The sequence below is a fragment of the Oryzias latipes genome, chromosome 7 (assembly GCF_002234675.1).
Source record: "Oryzias latipes chromosome 7, ASM223467v1".
NCBI lineage: Eukaryota > Metazoa > Chordata > Actinopteri > Beloniformes > Adrianichthyidae > Oryzias > Oryzias latipes.
The window spans coordinates 19,653,911-19,675,869 of record NC_019865.2 but is presented as its reverse complement, the minus strand read 5'-3'; the positions used below and the strand labels follow the sequence as shown (position 1 = coordinate 19,675,869).

The window sequence follows — 21,959 nt, the reverse complement described above, 5'->3', positions numbered from 1 at the left end:
GACATGCCAGGGTGGCCACAGAACACAACCAGACCAACATTCATTCTGCAAAACAAAAGTCAGGTTTTACATTCAGAAAAAGAACTTGCTCAAAAATAACAGGCTACTCATTTCTCAACTATGCAAGCAAGATCACACAAAAGTTAGATTCTTAGAAGTGGATAACTAAAAATACCCAACTCATTCCTCTTGAAAACCTGAACATGAGTGGCTCCTTCAGACGATGCTGTTCATCTGCTGTGAGTCAGTGTAGAGAGTTGTTGACGGACATGCTTTGTTTTGGTAGACTGTCCTTGTCTTCTCACTCATCCCATTTCCCCGTTTCATGTTCATCCCAGTCTTTCAGCCCACCGCTGATAGTTTTAGAGCCCATCATTTTGCATCTTGCCAGGATCTGGCCGGACTTCTGATTGTAGCAGTTTGACATATGCAGATTATTCACACCTGCTGCTGTCACACCAGGAAATGCTGTCTGCTGCTATGAGTCATGAAGACTCAATCAGATTTCACATACTGGAGCTGGAACATGAACCGTTTCCTTGTTACAACATACCTGCTTCAGTTACTGGGGTTGTTTTTAAGAGTTTGGAATAGCTATTCTCCAACCGGCAGTAATATGTAATCAGAATTCTTTTCTGGTTGCTTGAATTAGATTCTCAAATAGTTAAAAAACTCACCAAACAAGACACCATCCAAACATTTACAATAGTTTAAGGGGTTGCTGGATTGTCAGTCATATACAGGGTTGTTTTTACATCATTCAGTTAAATGCAACTGTAAGAGCTCACTTCAATGTAGTAGATATTTTGGAGGTTTAAAACCATTTTTTTTGGGTCTTTCTATACAATGTTTGATATAAGCCACAGATTTTTCAGTTTTCTTAATTTTTCTGTGTCCAAAAAAACCCACATTGTCTTTAAAATCACATTAAAAAATACTTTTGTGTTCTTCTACCTCTTATTAGCATCCGTTCAGCCAAGCACAGACACAAACCTTCCCACACTGATAGTGGTAAAGCACTATTCAGAGGATTCTGGGTTCAGTGTCTTGCCCAATGACACTTGGCAGGGAGGGAACTGAATCTGTGACCTTCTGGTCAACTTTTGACCAGATATCGGCTGTCTGCAGTCAAAAAGTGGGCAAACCTGTAGGTTGCCAGCTCAAAATAGTATGGTTCTAGACCGCTTTGTGAGCCTAAACAGCAAAAAGGTATATGCTTTTTCGGTATATGCAAGTGTGACGCAGGCGTGTTGTAGAGATTTTTAATTTTTGAACCCCCCACCCCCCAAGACATTGTTGTGAACTGTTGAAGGGAACTGTAAGTGCTGTTCACATTATCCTTGTGTGCCCTGTTCAGGTTTGCCCATTTTTGCCTGCAGACACCCCCGTATCTAGCCTTAAGGGCAGTTGGGACTAGAGCGTTGTTAGGGGGCACCATACAGCAGTATCATCAGTAGGTCATAAGTGTGCTCTATTTGCATTAGCCTTACAAATACTTAACGATACATTTACCATACACATGGCAATTGTATGTTCCATCTTCAGCGAGTGTCAAGATAATTACAAGACACACCTGCTCTCCCCTTTAGATGCGGTTGCGTCTCTGTACAACCCTCCACAGCCCGGGCAACCCATATGGATCAACCAACCTCCATGCGGGTGCATGTGACTATTTACCTGTGCGCCATGGCTGTCACATTAGTTGTCCCATTGTTCTAGAGTCTTTAGTATGACCCAACCATAGATTGAAACCCACACATCTCAGAAGGGTCACTCTAACACCAGGCCTCTTAGCTGCTAAATCCATACATTCTTTTGTTAAACTCACAGTTAAACTCAAGTCCAGCGGTCCTAATACTGTTTAATATAAAACCTCCAGATGTGAAAACATGTTTTTTGTGTGTTTTTTTTACGCAAGAATGAATACATAAACAAACTGGATCAAGAAATCAATAAAATCGCGCATTTTTAAACCTGAATTTAAATAATGTGATTAATGTAGAATTATACTCAGTGTTTCTCCTTTCAGGTTCGAAGGTTATTGATATTTAAACATCAACAATATGAAGGTTATTATTTCATTTTATTGTCCGACAATGGTCTTTTTGTTATTAATATTTTGTGATGATTTGTCTGTAGTGTCTAATCAACAGAAGCTCACTCCCTCTTGTTGCTTCACATATTTCTGAGGCTTCCCACCCCCAAGCAGCAATGCAGAGCAGCTGCAGAATCACTGTCAAAACATGACGCGGGTACAATGAAGCTCCATGTTTAGAACATGTTTTCACCAACATGTTCTTGGGGATTTCATCCAGTTAGCCACACCATCAAAATATTCTCTTCAAAGTTAGTGGCACTTGGTTTTTACCTGGGTGATGGTCTAAGACGGCTCTGATGACTCTGTGATGCTCTTCAAGTTTAAGGTTTTAGAACATTTTATTATGTTTTTTTATGTCTTCTGATGCTTGAACATTAAGACAGTAATCTAACCGGCGCCTTCCTTCTACACCCTGAAAGAGTGAAAGAGCTTTAGTTTGTGAAAGCTTAAAAGCAATATTTGAAAGATCCAAAGGAAATCAGCTCTGTCACAATCCCCTGTATCGAGGATTAACACCTGGTTTACAAGACGGAGAGTTTTTGCACATAACAAATCCATGGGATGGGTCACTAAAATAATCTCCCTCCTCTGAACTCCCACATTTGACAGAAACATATTATTACAGTGTGTTTTTGAATGTGTTTGTTCTGATGAGAAAAGATAAGGTGAACAACAGTGGTGCAACTTTATACTCTAAAGTATTCCTTAATTTGCTAAAGTATGTTTTTTTTCCTTTAGCTTTACTTGTATAACTTCAATTTTGTGACTAATATTTATTTTTATGCTCCTTTGTTCGCAGGATTAGAGATTATTTTCTGCCAGTGCTCTACTCTACCAAGATTGTGTTGTTGTTTTTTTTCCCCCTTTTGCCCCTTTTCTGCTACATTCCCTCATTTGAGGCAGCACATCTTTTTCAATAAAATCAAATGGTTTGGTGCCTGAAGGTGTCTTCCACCTTTTAGCCAGTGGCGCACGTCATCAAACCCAGTTTTGTTGACGATGAGTGGCACGGCTCCGATTTATTCCCGTCGGTGTGGTCAAACTGTGAAATGGGTCAGAGGAGGAATTTGTTCATGGGACTCAGAGGAAACACTAGGCCTGCACAATAAAACGCAAGTTATCGCAATATCAAGCTGTGCAATATGCGTATCGCAGAAGTCGGCACAAAAATCGCTTCCTATATAGACGAGGGCCATTTGGAGAATATTGAATTGAAGTTATGTCGATTCTTTTTTTAGACTGTACTGTTACAGTGAAATGGAAATTATGTTTTTTAGTTGTTTTGCTATTCATGAATTGCTAATTATATCATCATTGCAACAATTATCACTAATATCGCAAATTGTGAATTTTCTTCATATCGCGCAGCCTTAATAAACACTTTACCTGGTGTTGTGTGACATTTTCATCTCTTTCCTCAGGGCTTCATCCAAACTCAACCATATTCCAAATCATTGTTTCTAGTGTAAGATTTAAAACCTAAACACAGATCTGCAAGGTTTGTATTTCATACATTCCAAAGGCCATGATACATAATGTTGCTATTGTGCCAGGAAGAGTCAACCTGTCGGAAACTGTAGGTTTTATGGCTCAAGGGAGGGTTTCTCCTCCTCCATTTGGGAGTTTTTTTTTTTTTTCTACCAGTGTGTGACTGTGTGTGTGAATGTGTGTGTGACTGGGTGAATGGGTCTGTGACTGTAAAGCGCTTTGTCCTTGTAGGAAGAAAGGCGCTATATAAGTATACGCCATTTACCATATTGCCTTCCTTGTCCAATTCTGACTTACTGCAACATAGAACTACTGCCCCCCCTTGAATGTCTTTCAAACCCCAGTTTCATCCCACTGATATTCCCTCAGGCAAATTAGGGATTAGTGCAACCTTTCAGGCAGGAATTCCATCATCAGTTCCCATGAATGTGCTCCCAAAATCAGCTCCATTTTTGCTCTGCTTTGGGGCTTAGCCCCCTTCTTTCACTTGGGTTGCCTATGAGCCATAGTAAGAGGATGAAGTGGATTGTAGAGCATCATTCTGATTCATCCCCTTGAGTGCCAAAGGACCAAAATACTCGGGGGGGGGGGGGGGGGGGGGGCGTAACACTTGTGCTTCTCTTAAAGCTGCTTCTGGCAGACGACAGAAGTATTTTGACAGAGAAAACGGAACTATGTTTATGCTGGTTTAATTAAAAATTGTTCTGGTTGAAGTTGTGTGATCCTAATTCTCTGTTGGGTTTTAGTTTTGACCATTTTTCACGCAAGTCACAATAAAAGCAAAATTTTTCTGCAGTTTTTGCCTTGTCTACATTTTTTTAGAAATGTTATGTGCCTGGCATGGCTTACAACGTCTGTACAGAGAAAAGGCCTCCATCAGTGCATTGAAATCAAAGTCGTGTTGATTCAGTGTATAATCTGGCATGGCTCTGATTCCGCCCTATGGCTGATTTCTGCTATAGTCTGCTGCCATACTCACTGCTCTGTTCATGTTTATGTTAATTTGTATCTGGGATTCCCCCCCCCCTTCTTAGCCATTATGTAACTGTTTTATCTAGGACAACCAGAGGTCTGTTTCTGTCTCTGTTTTCACTTCTGATGTGCTCAGCGGCCACATGCAGGGCTTTGCTGCTGGACTCTTTTAATACACATTTGGCATGTAGTAACAGAGGAAGTGGATATGCGTGATCTTAAGAAGTGACATAATCACAACTTGCACATTTCCCCTCCGCTCCTACCAGTACAGTGGCCAGAGTTTCCTCCTTTGCACATTTCCCCACTGAAGTGTTTCCTGCTTGCCGATTGCCCTTGATGCCCCATATCCTAGTATGTGTCTGAGGATTGAGAAGAGAACACGAAGACCTGCTGGAAGACATGAGCAGATGAAGTTATGCATTGCAGTTAGTGCCGCATCCCTTTTTTTTGCCTATTGTTCTGCAGACAACCGCGAGAGACTGCTTTGCATGCGTAATTGTACCCCACAGTGCATTTTAGAAACAAACTGTGTGCAAAGCCAAGTCATGCTGATGGGAGCCTGTTAAGAAAAATGCTGTCACACCCACATGCGGATTATGTTGTGGATCCATTCATCCATTTGTGGTTAACCCATGGAACTCGTAATTGAAAGTTTTCTTTCATATATTTCTCTGGAGAAAGTTCTCCCTCTTCAGATGAATATTTGATTCACACAGTTGAGAAAAGAGGCAAAAGGCTCTCCTTTTAGAATTCATTCGCTGTGAAGATTGGGTCTTTAGCTCCAATCCTTTTAGTTTGTTAGCCAATGACTGGTCTCCAGAAATTGGTTCAGTGGTGTTGGAATTTCAGTCACATGATTTATTTAGGCTGTGCTGAGGTCTTTCAGAGGAGCGTCACATTTTTCCTTTTGAGCTTCATCTATCTTTACTGTCCCACTTCATCATCACTCTCTTTACTCTTTACCATTTTCTGATTTAAAGTAATAACAAGCTGATCAAAGATGGAAGCATAATTCAGCACAAGTTAATCAAAGCACCAAATGAACCGGATACTAAAAGATTTCCATGGCTTTTAAGCTTCATTTCAGTACTTTTTTTTTTTTACCCTAAAATGTTTGCTCAGAAGACTTAGATTAAGGAAATTCTCTTAGCATCTGCTTGGTGGAAGAGGATTTTCCAGCACCTGTTAATCCAGCGATTCTGCATGCCTTCTCCCTGCTAAAGTGCTTCAGGGCAGGTTATCCTGTTGAGACACTGGGGGTCTACTGAGAACTATCAGAGCAAAATGCGAGTAATATTCCTTATAAAACTATTATGCAGTTGCAAAATCCACACCTATTGCAAATTCAAACGCAATCTATGGGTTAGTAAAAGGAATCTGCATGAATACCTTTGTACTTTTACAGTGGCAATTTGCCCCCCTGTGAAAAAAAAAAGATTTATAGACTATGTATAAAAACTATTTATACATTTAAAATAAAAGTAACAGCTGTTTAACTGTTCTGCGGATTTGTAACAACCTTTCTGTCTTCAGAAATATTTATCAGATTCATGTTGGTTTGTTGTTGATCTGTTTATTCTCAGGATCATTTCACTGAGCCACAGTGATAACCATGGTGGCAGAAAGATGTGAACATTTGATAAATGTGTTTTAGTGGCACAAAAAAACCCAGCGGGTTTTAAACGGTAGCACATTTTAGTTGTTTTTCCCACATGGGTAGGAAATGAACAAAGATGACCCATGACAGTCAGTTATGTCGCGTGAGAATAATTCAGCAGCAAATGGGGACGTTTAATCATTTTACAAACACAACTGAGGTCAACTGAAAGCATAGCATTGAAAATAAGAATATGTTTTACTTGAGGACAAGTTGATATTGCAAAATTACCAAATTATAATGCACTTGTACTTTATTTTTTCACATTTCACCACATTTTGTTTGCAGATGCGAAACGAGTAGGTGTTATTTACAGCAACAAACTACTTTTGAAAGGATTAAAACTCTGTACAGACTTTACACAGACAGTTTTAGCTTTGTGGCACCCATGGATGTTTTTTTTTCTCAAATGTGGTTGATGCGTAACATTTATTTCTGCTCTTAACAGCATCTGGAGAGTCCCCAACGTGAATTGTGTGGACTGCACTGGATACACTCCCCTCCACCACGCTGCCTTGAATGGACACAGGTAAATTAGCTAAAAAATGAATTAAACAGGGCTCACCCAATTAGTCTAGTTATTAAATGAACCATTGCTTTTTATTGTGGTTATTTGAAGCCTGTTTTGGTGATGTCATAGCCCCTTAGCCTCTGCAAAATCAGACTGATACATGTAGGTCAGAGAGTCGTCTAAACATGCCCAGTAAGGCATTTACCATAACCTGTTTTTCAATAGATTCTGCTCCTGTTAGCACTCATTTATTATGATATGACATGCAAGACTTTGAGCTCAGTCTTGCAGCTGAGGTCATTTATGTGTATCTTCTCACCTAGCTCACGATGCCTCTGACCTGCTTTTCCTGCTTTGTTCATTTGCAGCGACGTGGTGGAGGCGTTGCTACGGAACGAGGCCTTGACCAACGTTGCAGACAGCAAGGGCTGCTACCCCCTCCACCTGGCTGCATGGAAGGGAGACGAACGGATCGTAAAACTTCTCATTCACAAAGGACCTTCACACCCCAAAATCAACGAGCAGGTCTGCTGTTGCATTTACTTCTCTATACTAATGTGGACAAGTCTGTTGAAATTGTGGTTTTTCATTTTTAAAGATGTCTTAAAAAAAGCAGTACAATGTGTCATTGGTACTCTACAGATGTTAAAGAGTTGCATCACGTAGTCTGTTTTACACCAAAACAAGTGTTTGCTATCCTGTGATTTAACAGTTCCATTAGTTTGGAAGCTCATAATAAAAAAAAAAAAACCTTCTGACACTTTCATAGCTGTAATTGCAGGTGTTGTTTTCCTCAGTTTCCTCTGTATGACTGTTTATAAGTTCTAGGAAACTTCTTGTGAGGTCAACAGCTCATTTTAGTGCATTTGAGACTGGCTTCTCCTTTGATAATGTGAAACTTGAATGCTCTGCAAATGTGAGAAGTGCTTGTTTCCTCTGTTTTAACTGCTTTACCTCTAATGTTTGATATTTACTTTGGTTGCTTGATCCACTGACGGCCTGTAGACTGAACCCATTTCTGACCTGCCTGTTTGGAACGAGAAGAAATGACACATTTTGAGCAAATCTAATCGGACCTGGACTACTACACTCTTAAAAGTGGATAAACTGCATTTGGTGCAATTTAAATCTCACTTTGTGTCATTGCTCCCTGCCTGTTCATGACATTTGATTGTTAATTAACTCAACTCTAATGATTTTTTTCTCCTTTGCATTTTAGTTTGACTCATTCATGTTCATCGCTCATTTGTTCATTGCTTGTCTGAGCCAAAACCATCGACTTATCTCCTCTTCCTCCCTCCCAGAGCTCTGTAGACCCTAAAGAGTTCAAACGCTGTGGGCCCTTTGACCCCTATATTAATGCCAAGGTGTGTACAAAGTACTGCTGGAAACATTTCCTTTAGCCTCTTTGCTTTGCCGCTTTGTGCCATTTCTGTGCTTGGGTCTGTTTGCTGGTGCTGCTTCTTGGGACAAGCAAATTCTGCTACTCAGGTGCGGAAATGCTTTTGCATTCGCTTCTTCTCTCCGACTTTTTGTCCTATGCCAACCACTTTTATTGTACTCTAACAAACATCAATGTTGGGATGATTTCAAAATGTTTTTACTATATCCTAGCAGCAAAACCTTCTGCTGACTAAATATTCACTTTATTAAATGGTAAAATAGTTTATAATTTGCCAGAACAAAGTTAAATTATTTGCAGTCGTTAGTTTGATGCTGTCATGATTCGGAGCTGCTCACAACAAAATGATGGTGTGAAAAGGATGTATATGTAAAAGTTTCTCTCTATCTGTTAGTGGTAATAATTTATTTTTTAAATAATCTATAAAAGTAAGAACAAACTTTAACAATGACACTGATGTGAAGATCATATAATGTATGTTCCAATGTTTTTTTCTCTCCACAGTTTTATTTCTATGCCTGTTTTTTTTGTTGACTAAAACCCTTGACCTTCAACAAACATAATGCCTTTCATGGGTTTTTTTTTGTTGCCACGGCAGCCGTCTCCTTTCCCCAGCTGCACAAAAGGCTCAATCTGCTTAGTTTGTTGAAATTGGCATCTTTAGAAGCAGCTGTTTTTAGCGTGTCCAACCAACCACTGTGTATACCTGTGCATTCAATAATAACTACCAAGGCACCTTTGTCACACTATTTGTATTTTTTAACAGTGTGTGTCACGTTTTTAGAAATATTGATGTGCTTTAAGGCCAATTAAAGCCCACTACTGTTTTTTTTATGGTCTATTCTTTGGTCATTGCTTAAATAGAATAAGAAACCTTATCTCTAAGTTGTTATCTGCTACTGTAAAGCTAACCTGAAAGACATTGGTTGTGTTAGAATTCCTTGACTACTACTGCATAGCGCACTTTATAGTGTGTTTGCCATTTTGGGGAATCTACAAAAACTGTGTGCTTCAATTGCCACTAGATTGGCAAATATTGACCACAATGCATGGCATTTGAAAGATTTTCCATGTGAAAATAATGTACCGGTATTTAAATCTATTCTTTATCAACCATCCACGTTTTCCTCATCAGAGCAGAGTGGTTTTATAAATAGTCTTCGTAAAATGTTCGTAATTATTAGGTTTTTACTTCGAGAAGTCACTGACATCATATTTTGGCATTTAAAAAATGTACTAAGCATGGTGGCCAAATTGCTTTTAATATCCAGGATACTATATAGTTTTTGGTAGTTGGGAGGAAGACATGGTGTATTCTGCATTGTCATTTTTAGTCTTCCTGCAGCCTTCTTACAGCAGCTGAAACATGTTTTAGGAGAATGTTGACAGGTGTATTGGTGTGACTACAGTGTTTCATTTATTTATTTTGCTGGCATAATCAGCTCCTGTTACAGTCTGCTGCCCAGGGAAACCCATCTACATCCTTTCGGCACAAAGAGGATGGCTCTGAGCATCGCAGCATCCTTGTTGTCATAGCAAAGGGTGTGTAAACATCCAGGTTATGCTGACATCTCTTTTTTTAACTGAAAGATCTTCACATTTTGCCAGACATCATATATTTTCTGTTCAGTTTTTCAATTTGCTCTTTTTCAGACGTAGCCCCACACTCATGGCCCTGAATAATGAATATTCTTTTATGAATAAATCAAAAGTGAGGATCGTGGGGCTTTTCTCTCTGGATGGTTTCAGTTGATGGCATCATGTGATCGAGTAGGCGGAGCGTATGAGGGCTCTACACTCGCATTCTACTCCAGGACCACAGTGCCATCTCATGTAGAGGAGGGGCAAAGAGGAGGTGGAGGATGGGAGATTTTCAGTGTATCAGTCTTGTTGCATCAGTGTCAGAGAGACTGCCAAGCCGTGCCTGTCTGAGTCTATGAGGGGGTGTTCGTACCCTCCCTCCTCCCACATCTCATGCTTGCTACAAGGAAAAAGGGGTGGGACATTGGCATAACGGTGTCACTGGTGTTGGTCCTACGGCGACTGTGAAGAACTCTGATGTGAGAGGGGATGTATATACATCGTTATGGTTAAAGGTCAACTAATAGACATAGAGATACAGATAAGTCGCTTCGGAGTGTCTGTTACCCAGTTTGATAACCAGCACTTGTTGTCTTGCTTTAGTAAGAGCAAGGAAAAATAATACCGGTGATGGTAATGTTTTGATGCAAAAAAAAATCCTAAAGTTCAGGAGGAGAACGATCAGATTCTCCTTTGTTTGTTTTGGACCGCGCTTCTTCTACTGCTGTCGGTAGCAAATACTGATTAACACGCCTGCAGTGCCCCCTAGCAGATGTTTACTGCTAACAACCAGTTGTTGGTGACAAAAAAACTAATATAATATAAGTCACTCATCCTCAGTATAAGGCCAAACTACAAACAAAAACGCGTCTTTTTTTTTTTTAAACAGTACTATATGCCCACATAGTAATGTGCTTGGTAACTTCATATATTTTTCAATGTCGTCATCTAAATTGATAGCAAAAAAACAGAAGATCTGACCAACTCTTGAGCCACAAATGCAATAAACACGTGACTTAGACTGATCTGAATATTTTCAACAGATACACATTCTTCTTTGTGTTGTCAGAGTTTGAACATTTTGATCGTCAGACAAGAGGAAACTTGTATTTGTGATCGTATCACCACACCATCAAGGAAAACACCACGTCGCATCAAGTTTCCTCTAAAGAAATATAGACTAGGATTTAACCTTGCATGGCTTGAAACGGCAAGAATTCAAGTGTACGTTTTTCTAGAAAGGCTGTGTGTAGCGTACCCTATGTGCTTTTATTTTTAGAGGTATACTACTCATGCATCCGTGATACTTTTTTTTTTAAAACAAAGTGGGCTAATTAATCCCCATGGTTAATTAAATGGCCAACCTCTAGCTTTGGTCTGTCTGGTCTCACATCCTGCTTCTTTTCACCCAGGCGCTCAGCTTCCTATATAGGTCACACATCTAATGCGATGCGTGTTGGTGGTTTCCTGCACAGCTGTTCTGCACATGACCCTGCACTTAATCAAACATGGCAGAGCCGCCTCTCAAGGTTTTTAAGATACGGCAAAAGTAAATGTTTTGTCTTTTAGCAGGTCTAATCTCAGAGCAGCTTGGTGCTGGTCTGGACTCAAGCTGTCTGACTTGGGGAATGATTACTTATGATAGCAGCTTGTTGGCCTCATATTTAAATAGTTTCCTCCCATAAAATACTGTATTTTGGGATATCGGACTGCAGACTCCATGAACCTTGCTGTCTGTCACTTCAATTTCTGGCTGTGTGGTCGGTGGCATTTAACCAGTTTCATAATTTCACATCAATATTTTTTAAGGAAGTTAGTTAAATGAAGTCGTTTCTTTCCACAGGACAGTAGATTTTGAGTTTTTGCCATACCTATTGTCAGATCTTTAAAGCTTTTGAATTGTCGTTTAGAAAGTGTACCTGTTAATTGAAACTGAAGCAGAAGTGACTGTGATGGGACAGAAATTTAGTTTTAGTTGAAGAAGGTACAAAAAGTCCTTTGTTCGGAGAATTACAACCCATGGCATTGGACTAAATGTCTATCTCATTACAAGAGAGTCATTCCTATTTGGCTTGGAATGTGCGGCGTTGAAATAAAGATTAATTGCAACAGTCTATTTTCTGAATTAAGTAGCCTCCCTAACTTTTCTGTTCAAAATGCCATTGAAATGTATTTAAAAAAACATTTGAAATATATTTTCCATTTAGTATTGAAGGTTTGATCATTACAGTAATACTGTAAGCAAATAGGACATTTCTGAAATGCAGATGTCTGCACCTGTAACTGTATAATTTGTTCTGGATGCACTGAAGCTTGAGGGATTGGGAGCCTCACTTGCATTGACCACAGATGTCCCTTTGGCATACAAGCTACAACAGCTGCTCACCTTACCCCGCCCCTCACCACCATCACCACCACTGCTATCATCATCACCAGGGGCCAGGCTGACGTAACCTCTGCCTCGCTCTGCGCCCAGCCAACCAGCCAATCAGACCACGCTCCTGTCATTTAGTTGCAAGTTTTTGGGATCATCAGCCTTTACTGCACTTCTCGTGCCATTCAGAGTATTGTGCAGCACAGTAACACAATGGGATGAGGTTAGGAGTTGGTCAATCAACACTGGTGAGACCCTAATCCCTATTTGTTTAAGATGCACGAAAGTCTAAAGAGAAAATAAAGATGATATTCTTTCCATTTTGCTGTAAAAACTGTTAAAAAAATCCCTACTGTCCTGGATGTCTAAGGTAAGCCAAAAAAAAAAGTAATCTGGTATCCTGTCTGGTTGTTTGCTACAAATGCCTTTTTGTTGTGTCATGCTATCAGATGGTTATTAGACTGCTCACATGGTTTTTGGGTGTAGAATAGACGAAGCAGATTCCAGTCTTGGAGAGCAGCCTCAGTCTTGTGCACCGGAATACGAGGCTGGAACCCACCATGTTTAAAGAGCCACTCCTATGAAAGTAGGCCTGCACAACAAATTGCAAATATATAATTATCGCAATATCAAGCTGTGCAATATGAATATAGCAAAAGATGGCGAAAATTGCAATAAATGGTTACCTTAAATGTGCTAAAACAATCAGCTTGAAGTATTTTACAAATCGAATACATCTATTTATGCATTTGAACAATCAGATGGACGCCTTCACGTTGTTGACCAAACGGGGTAGAGCTCTTTCATGTTAGATATTGGCCTCCTATGTAGACTAGGCTTAACCTTTTTTTTAAATTAAACTGTTGCAGTGAAAGGGAGACTTTTGCTATTTTGCTATTTGTTCATGTATCGCGAATTCTATCGTCATCGCATTGGTCACTAATATCGCATATTGCGAGTTTTCGTCATATCATGCAGCCCTAAATAAAAGTAATTGTTTTGGTGTTTTTAACATCTTCTCATGAGATTTTCCTAATACTAGAGGATGTGTATTTAGAAACTCAAGCTCAACGTATATTTATTTAAATTTTTGTGAAACAGGAGCGGACGGAAAAGGCAGTTTGAAAATTCAAGAGCTCCAATATTGCTCACCATTTTGGTTGCACCAGTAGGCTGGGGATGTGAGAGGCTGTAAGTTAACAATTGACCCTGTAAACCGAGAGCTCTCAGCAACGAGGAGGGGAAGGGGCTTTTGGGGTTGCCTCCCTACCAATGGTCATGCCCACAACTCTCAGGTGAATTTCTAATGAACTACTGCCGCTCTGCAGAAACTATGTCCTAGAAAATGACACAGGCTTTTGGATTTTAGCTAAAAATAGCATAATAATAATTAAAAAACCACTGGAAATGCTTTTAAAACAGATCAAAAGAGGATTGGAGTCTAAAGGTTTCATAATATCATTATAAGGACAATTTGTCCTTCAGAGCCGTTGAGTTTGTCAAAAAGTTTTTTAAACCAGCACACTACCAGGTGTCTGTAAACTCATTTACTTGGATAAAATCCCATTTCTCTATAAATTGTCTAAAGGCCAAAATGGTTTTTACCACAGAAAATGATCTCAGTGCCACATAGTTGCTGGTTTCCCATCACTGCATCATCCAGCTGATTACTGTAACCGTGTTTAAAGCTGCCCAATGATGCAGACTTGCTTTTTCTGAGCATTGCAATGGTGAGGTTGACGCCATGACATATTCAAAATGACATCACTCTGGGAACAATTTTCTTGCATTTTTTAAAATGATTTTTGTTATACTTTTTTGTTATTAAATATCCAGACTTTTTTCTAAGTAAATTTTATATTTCTTAAATTCCTAAAATTCTTATACCATCTTTAAATTCTATTAGGATAATATATTCAACACTAGTGTGCTGTTTTTGCTTGAGTTGTTGTTGAGGCAGGTGCTGCCCATTTGTTAGAAAAAGACTCATTTTGATGTAATCACAGCAGGCACGTCTGGCTGCCGAGCCTGGCTGAATCTCATTAAAAAGCCGTGACGAATGCTTAGTGGTGCGTTACAGATGAGAGGCATTGTGCTCTCTTTATGCGAGCTTAGACTGTGTTTGTGTTCATATGCATATGCGCGAGATGAAAGCATGCAACGTGTAAATCCGGCTAATGGTACCACCCAGACAGTGACATCTAAAGTCAGGTTTTGACATTTGGTTTCTTTGGTTTGGTTCGTCCTAGAAAAGTGGCTTTGTTTTCTGTCCCCTCTGGTTTGTGTCCATGATGTCTAAAAGGCAGGTGTCGTTTTGTTGCTTTCCATGCATGTTTTTTTTTTGCCTCTAATGAAGTGGTGACCTTCTTTTGCCAACATAGTTCAGTTCTCCCGCCTTTCCTTTAAACAATACAGCAGATACCTGCTGAACCCATCTGTTGCTGGGCTTTTTGTAAAAGTATCAGTGAAGGGGTAAATGACACCTGTCCAAACCGGCACACGGATCCCCATCGAATGCCATGACCCATTTTCCCTGGCACAGCTGCCACACTCCGCTGGGATTAGTCCAAACTGGCATGGTGCTTGTCCATGTGGGGACTTTTCACACCAGCTGTCAGTCCTTTGTATGTGTCTGGAATGAGTAACTCTCAGCATGTGGCTCTGCAGGAACAGACACGCCCATCTGTACTACTGCAGCAGATCTGGGGCCATCCAGGCCTTCTTTCAGGTGGCCTTAAACCACTATTTTGATTTGACCCTTAAAAAAAGCATATAAACTAAATAGAGTTTTACAGTTTAGATTTCAATCAGCTATTGTGACTTTGTCACCAATTCTGACTTGGCTGGCCACTTGCTGCAGCACAGATCAACAGCCACGCTGGGGGCTGTTTCCTATAATGGGCATTGATAGAGAAGCACAAGTCATTAGATCCAATTGTCAGCACTTAGTGACTTGACCTTGTAACGACTGCTTTTAATTACTTTCTGATCTGCTTTGCCTAATAAAGTCTTTACTACTAAATAAAAACCAACTTACAATTTAAAAATCTACTCCAAATGTTTGTGAAATTGACACCAGACTATATTTTTTACATTTTTTCCAATAAAACCCAATAATGTTTTGCTGAAAAGTTGACTAATTATACATTAAAAATTATATTTATGTGAAGCTTATACTTGTAGCCCCTCAAAGGCTCATCAGTGAAATCCTTTATTCTATTTTTTCTGACCCAGTGAGTCTGTTGCATTATGTAATACACAGAATCTTTTAGAGTACTTTTCCATCTTATCTTCCTCTTCTGTGTAGACAAACGGACTGCTGCTTTTTCTGCTGGTGACACCAATTTTTTCTTCAAATGAGGATTTAGAGCCTTTTGAGATATATTTAGTTAGGACATTCGGTGTGGAAAGTTTAATTACAGTAACTCTAACTATGTATAACTGGCACCTTTCTCATTAACATGTCATACCATGTACAGTCTTTTTTGCTGTGTTCCATGGACCTAATTTTATTGAAAAATATTGACTTTTTTTTACCAGATGGTAAGACGAAAAGGCTGAAATATAAATATAAAACAAAATAATCAAACATCAGGGATTTCATGCCCTGGTTTGAAATTAGACCGTTTAGCTAAAGACAGATTGATAATACCGGTAGTTGATCTCTAAAACACTGTGATTTTGATTTGACTCTGGTGAAGCAAAAGCATTCAACTGGTCCTGTTTGCATGGGACTCGTGTTTATATGAACCGAGCTTAGTTTTCATTTAAAGCAGTTTGAGTTGGTCTTGTCGTCCATAATTTTAAAAACAGGATCTGTGGTTTTGCAATTGATTAAAAAGTAAAAATAGTGTTTTTTAAAAAAGATCAAAAGTTTCGCTTCATATTTTCTAGGTATTATAAGAACACAGCAGTTTTTTTTGTTGAGTTATGAGGGCTAAACTAGCTTTATTTGCAGTTCTAAGAAATGCATGTGCAGCAGTAGAATCTAGAGTTTGTCCTGGTGTTCTGTTGAAGTGCTTTGAGTCTTTCTTGATTCAAAACACTGTTTTCTTGATGTACTTGTCCTTATAAGACTGTGCATGCTGTAGTTCTTTGTCTTTTCCATGGACTGTACAAGAGAACTGGACCGAGGGCGTGTGGCGGCACCAATGGAAAATGGTTTACTTCCAGCTCCAACCAAATGAGGTCAATTCAGTCGCCAATTTACGCGATACGGACGCCGCCACGTTTGAACCAGACGAAGTCAGTAAACGGTGTTTGGTCCAACTTGGTCTAAGTCGATGTTTCTATGGCAAGCACTCTCACTAATCAGGAGAGAGCTTGTTGGAAGGCCACAATACTTCCACCGAAAGCGAGCTCAGGAGAATCTGGCATCAAACGTTTGAATCTTCGACGTGAGACCACACACATTAGTCAGCTTATAACTTTAATTAACTTGCACTACAGAAAAATAATCATGATAAAATTAGGATTACCAAGAACGCAGAAGACTGTGTAGAAGTGTTGTCGTCTGAACGTGTTTAAAAAGATCAAGAATGGTTTTTCTGACAAATAGTGACTGATAAAAGAAGTCTACTTTTGCTTTCTTGAAAATAGCTTGTACTTCCTGTTTTGAATGCGACGGGGGAGGAGTCACCCAGTCCAGTTCTCGTATACACTCAATGGTCTAGGCTCTCCAATTTTGTAGGGATTTCCTGCAAACTTGAGTTTACTCACTTGTGTGGGTACTGTTTCCTGACCCATTTTTATTCTAATGCACCCGGCTCTACGCTCTGATCCACACCGATGCTCAGCTGCTTCACCTCTTCTTCCTCATCCTCACACGTCCATCCATCGCCATTCTCCCCTTTTCCATTAAGCTTCTGTACATTCGCATCGTGTGTCCAAATCTGCTTCTCACCCAGTTGCTGGCCTCCCAACAGAACAATGACAACGAGACTCCGCTGCACTGTGCTGCCCAGTATGGTCACACCCAGGTGGTGCAGCTTCTTCTGGAGGAACTCACCGATCCCACCATGAGGAACAACAAGTTTGAGACACCGCTGGACCTGGCTGCGCTTTATGGTCGGCTGGAAGTAGTCAAGCTGCTGCTCAGGGCACACCCCAACCTGCTTCACTGTAACACCAAGAAACACACACCTCTGCATCTAGCTTCCCGGAACGGACACCTGTCTGTGGTGGAAGTGCTGCTGGACGCAGGCATGGACATCAACTATGAGGTACTTCAGGTCCACGCTGAAAATCGGCTGTTTTGAAGTATTTCTCAATGCGGACATGAGGCCAAAACCATGTTGGGAGGCTTAATCTCCTCCCGAAGCGCCGCTTTCCCCAGCTACTTTCTACCAAAGCTGTGTGATTAAATGTAAAACTCTTAAGCTGTCAGCTTGCTGAGGAACTGCTGTGAATGAAAACTGGCCGTGCTCCCCCTGGTGGGCTTCACAGCTTCATAAATGTCTCATAGTGGACCCCCTTTATGTTTAAAGGTTTTCTGTTAAGATAGGATGCGGTAATGTAGTTTGGCAGAATTTGAGCTCATCTTCTTGCAGCTTCTTTTCCCATAAACATGGCTCTAGAAAAATGTAGCTTTAATAAAAACGGTGTTTTTTATAATGTATGTTTTTGTTTTGTTTCTACAGACCGAGAAAGGAAGTGCCCTTCATGAAGCTGGCCTTTTTGGAAAGGCTGATGTGGTGCAGAAGCTTCTAAATGCCGGTAACGGATGTTTAATTCAAGCTCAGTTATCATTTGCCTAACTTTTAAGTAACTTTCAATATTTGCGCCAACTTTGTCTGTTTGTTAGGTATTGATGTAAACATTACTGACCTGAAGGGCCTCACAGCTCTGGACACGGTCAAAGACATGCCCTCCCAGAAGAGCAAAGAGATCGCTGCTCTTATTCTTGGTAAAAAAAAAAAAATGTTTAAACAAATATCTGCAGAAAAAAAAATCATCTGGATAAGCTTACATTTAATTTGTATGATTAAAATCTTCTGTTTGCTGAAGGTCACATGACTGGAAAACATCCTGACATTGACCTCCCCCCTCCACCAGTCCCTCCACCGCAGGAGAGTCCAGTTCCAAGAAAGAAAGGTAACATTCGGTTATTTCCTGCAGGCTTTTTGTTAGCACCAGTTCAGGCAGAAGTGCTCAGCATTATTTAATCAGGGTTTGAGTTTCTCTTTTGTTTGCCTTTTTAGTTGAGCTCATCTCCGAGGAGGAGAGCCCCTACGAAGCTCTGTTTGAAGCCACTTCCTGCCACTCTTTGGACAGCCTCACCAGCGGCAAGTCCTCTGACAGGGACTCAGGACGGCCGGATAGTGAAGTTGGAAAGGTTGTGAAGATGTTTTTCTATTTTTACTAAAGCTTTAAGGTTTTTTGCAAATGAAGCAGAAAGCATCCACTAGAGGGAGGTAGACGCCCATTTTGCAAAGAACAAGGAAACATAAACATATTAGCATCACAGTTCTTTTAATTTAATTCTTTTAATTTAATTAAGGTTTGATTTTACAAATACATAAAATAATCATTAACTGCTCATTTTTTTGCTTAACTGATCTATACAGAAGGATCGCCTTATCCATTCATCACACCCTGGTCCTCCTCAAGAGGAGGAGACCAGCTCAGAGGTGAGTCCACTAAGACACCAACAGTCACTATTATTTCATAACCCTTCTAAATAAATATTCATCGGCATGCAGCAGGAAGTTTAAAGATCCACTCAAATCATCTTTTGATCTATTGTAAAATCGTTCCCAGTGGTCTTTTACCTATCATTATGCCGTTTTTAGACATAAATTGATATACCTGTGTCATTTTCTAAGAAAGTTTCTACAGAGCAGTAGTAGTTCATTAGAAATTTGCCTCTGAGCTGAATGTCGGCGTGGAAAAAGCCCGTCCATACTCGCCGTCATTTATTTGTTTACATTTTCTCCCGCTAGCTTACTGCCCCTATCACCCCCGACCTAACATTACTGGTGAAACAAAAATGGAACAAAATTTGAGCTGTCCAGCCGTACAGTTTAGAGCCAGATTCCAGCTCAGACAAGGAAAACAAAGACGTACACGGATCTATTTGTCTACAAGTGGATGTTTCAGAATGGAGCAGAGAAGGAAGATTGTGGCCTGCATTTTATCTTGTCTGCTCCTGATTCACAACAATTTGAATAAAGAAATACTCAGAAATGCAATTTTAAGCCTTACTTTCTTTATATATTTCCTACATAATCAGAAAAATCCCACAGGAACATGGCAAAAACACCCCAAACCTCATTTTCATCGTAGGGAGTCTGTAAGCAGAGGAACTGTAGACATAAAGCGTGACAGATAAACAGTTTTTTCTGATGAAAACTAGTACTAGGAAGTTAAAAACTCTCTGTTTCTGTCTGTGGTTCTGAGAAGTCTGGAGAACTGTCTGCAACCAAATATAGATGCAAGGTAACATGACTTGTTTGGTTTTCTTTTTCTTCAGCCCATGCATAGTAGTAGCAGTGTTGATGTAAGGAGGGAGCCAGCGGAGGAAGAGGAGGATCACACGTATGAGTTGTTGATGTCTGCACAGACCAAAGTCCCCCCACCCAGCCAGGAATCCCAGTCTCATAGAGGTAATTAGGTCCTGTGAGAGTAATGCAGAAGGAAGTGCTTAGAAGTGAGACATTTAGTCTAAGCTTCTCTGCTTTGTATTCATTTTTTTAGGCTGTGACTGGGGTTTCACTTATCGCCTTTTAAGAAGAATTGAATGTCTTTCACTTTGCATTTGATTAAAAACAACTTACATTTGCCTCCTCCATCATTCAGCTAATGTCAGTACCATCTGATCTGAAGATTGTTGCTATGGATAAATGATTTTAGAAGCTGCATTTAAAGTCTAATGTCTGATCTAACAATGAAAAACATGGATAGATTGATAAATTTGCGTACATCCTCACCCATCCTGACTTACTTTTTGAACTTTCTCAGACGAGAATACTACTACACAGTCTTCCAACAGCATCCTACCTCAGGTATTTATGCATTCATTGATTGCTCAAATTTAATAGGTTTTTTAAATTATTATTTGAAAGTCATTTTAGTAATATATGATTGAATTATCTAAAAAAAACCTGAAACCTTCAACTGCTTTTAACTGTTTTTTCCCCCTGCAATTCTTTTTAGTACAAAATATTTGTTCATTTATTTAGTCATTTTTGACATTCTTGTATAAAAAAAGTTTTGATCTATGTTTAGGACTACGTAAGATTTTGCTTCAAAATAATGACCTAAAGTAAATTCTTCCATAAACAGCAGCTTTGCTCTTTGACTCACCTCTCAGTTAATTTTGGGGATTAATTAGAAATCTCTAAATTCTTTTACACTTTCATGAGCACAAATCTAACTTTCTCTCTTTTATTTAATTCAGAATTTGATTACCTATCTTATCAAGCAAAGTTTTCTCTGGGCCCTATAAAATAGGCTGTCTTAGGAGTGTACGATAATCTAGTGTTTTGACATGATCTACAGACTCTGGCTCACTTCAGTGTCATAAAGGGGGCTCACATTGTTTTGTTTTAATGCCAAAAACTCCAAACTTCTTGACCTTTATTTAAGGTGCAACAAAACCAATTATATGATCTTTATTTTGAAAAAAATACTGCTTAAGACGAGCCTTTTTCTATATTTGAATTTTTTAAATGCAGTTACACTAGTCCAAGTATTTTAAATATGATGCTCAGATTTTTAGCTGCATCTGAAATACAGTGCAAGCTACATTTTTGGGGGGTGTTTTAAGGTTTTTGTGTTGAAGTGATATCAGCGCTCTTTTTCTTTCCTCCTCCTCCAGCGTAAATCCTGCGTCCCCCCAAATGACCTTAGAACCCAAAGTAAGACGAAAGACAGTCTGCACCCTCCTGCGCGGAAATGCCCTCGAGCTCCCGGAGGTGAGTCCGTACATTTTAGTTAACCGACATGGTGCTGCAAGCGCGCTTGTTTCCTTTGTTCTTGTAAGAGTAAAGAAGGTCAGGGAGGTCGTTCCGGCCACGAGCTCAGAGCCCAGCACGTCAATGAAACAGGAGAAATGCATCTCAGCTCGGTACACTTGAGATGGGCTGGCTTGGATTAGCACTATAAGGAGATGCAGAATTGGCATTCCGGTGAGCAGATGGGATTTGGGTTGATCGACATTCCTTAGCAAGTGGTAAGACTGGTTTCACCACGCATGTGAAGGCAGGCTCTTCATCAGATTGGAACATTCCTATGTTGCATTCCCAGGCTCACATTCTTGCTTAAAGTTGAGTATTCCCCTTCATCACATGTGCATGAAGTAAGTGTGCAGCACAGGGGAGGAGGAGAGCTCCCAATAAAAAATATTTGCATGGTGCAAATGCAAATACCCTAATGAAAAATTCCTTTCTGGGATTTTTGTTTTAGCAGTTGTATCTGTAGCAGTATGCAAAATAAAAAAATCTGGAAACAGAATTTAAAGAACCACAGTAGCCAAAAAATTGTTTTTACATTAAGTGTGAGGATGTGGGCAAATTTAAACGCCATACACAACTACAAATGGGTTTTATTGATGACAGCAGACAGAGAATTTGGGATTTTATTCTGAAAATTTATTTGGTTGTTTGGTTGAAATTTACGACAGAGTTTTAGGGCCAGTTTACCAAAATAAAGTTAAATTACGACTTTTATTTACGAGATAAAAACTCGGAAATTTACGAGTTTTTTGTTTTGTCAAAACACTTTTTTCTCTTAAATTTACGAGATTTTAGGTCGTAAATTTACGAGAAAAAAGTCATAGATTAACGAGGAAAAAACACCAAAGTTTTCCGTTTATCGGAGCCTAGCTTGAAGATGAAATATGTAGAGCCTTTTGTGAAGCTTTAATTCCGGATA

At 39.7% G+C, this 21,959-nt stretch overlaps 1 protein-coding gene across 8 annotated transcripts in view; it reads left to right on the top strand.

Moving 5' to 3' along the window:
* anks1a (ankyrin repeat and sterile alpha motif domain containing 1A) overlaps positions 1-21,959 on the top strand; it is a 54,921-nt gene that overhangs the window by 6,119 nt on the left and 26,843 nt on the right. For 7 of the 8 annotated variants that reach the window (XM_023956740.1, XM_023956739.1, XM_023956738.1 and 4 more), the window contains exons 2-13: positions 6,667-6,747; positions 7,098-7,254; positions 8,034-8,096; positions 17,012-17,308; positions 17,726-17,801; positions 17,890-17,991; positions 18,093-18,179; positions 18,287-18,420; positions 18,653-18,715; positions 19,558-19,690; positions 20,046-20,089; positions 20,905-21,001. In XM_023956740.1, coding sequence (XP_023812508.1) covers positions 6,667-6,747; positions 7,098-7,254; positions 8,034-8,096; positions 17,012-17,308; positions 17,726-17,801; positions 17,890-17,991; positions 18,093-18,179; positions 18,287-18,420; positions 18,653-18,715; positions 19,558-19,690; positions 20,046-20,089; positions 20,905-21,001 — 1,334 coding nt within the window. The remainder of the gene's footprint in view (positions 1-6,666; positions 6,748-7,097; positions 7,255-8,033; positions 8,097-17,011; positions 17,309-17,725; positions 17,802-17,889; positions 17,992-18,092; positions 18,180-18,286; positions 18,421-18,652; positions 18,716-19,557; positions 19,691-20,045; positions 20,090-20,904; positions 21,002-21,959) is intronic. The other variant, XM_023956743.1, reaches the window with a different exon arrangement.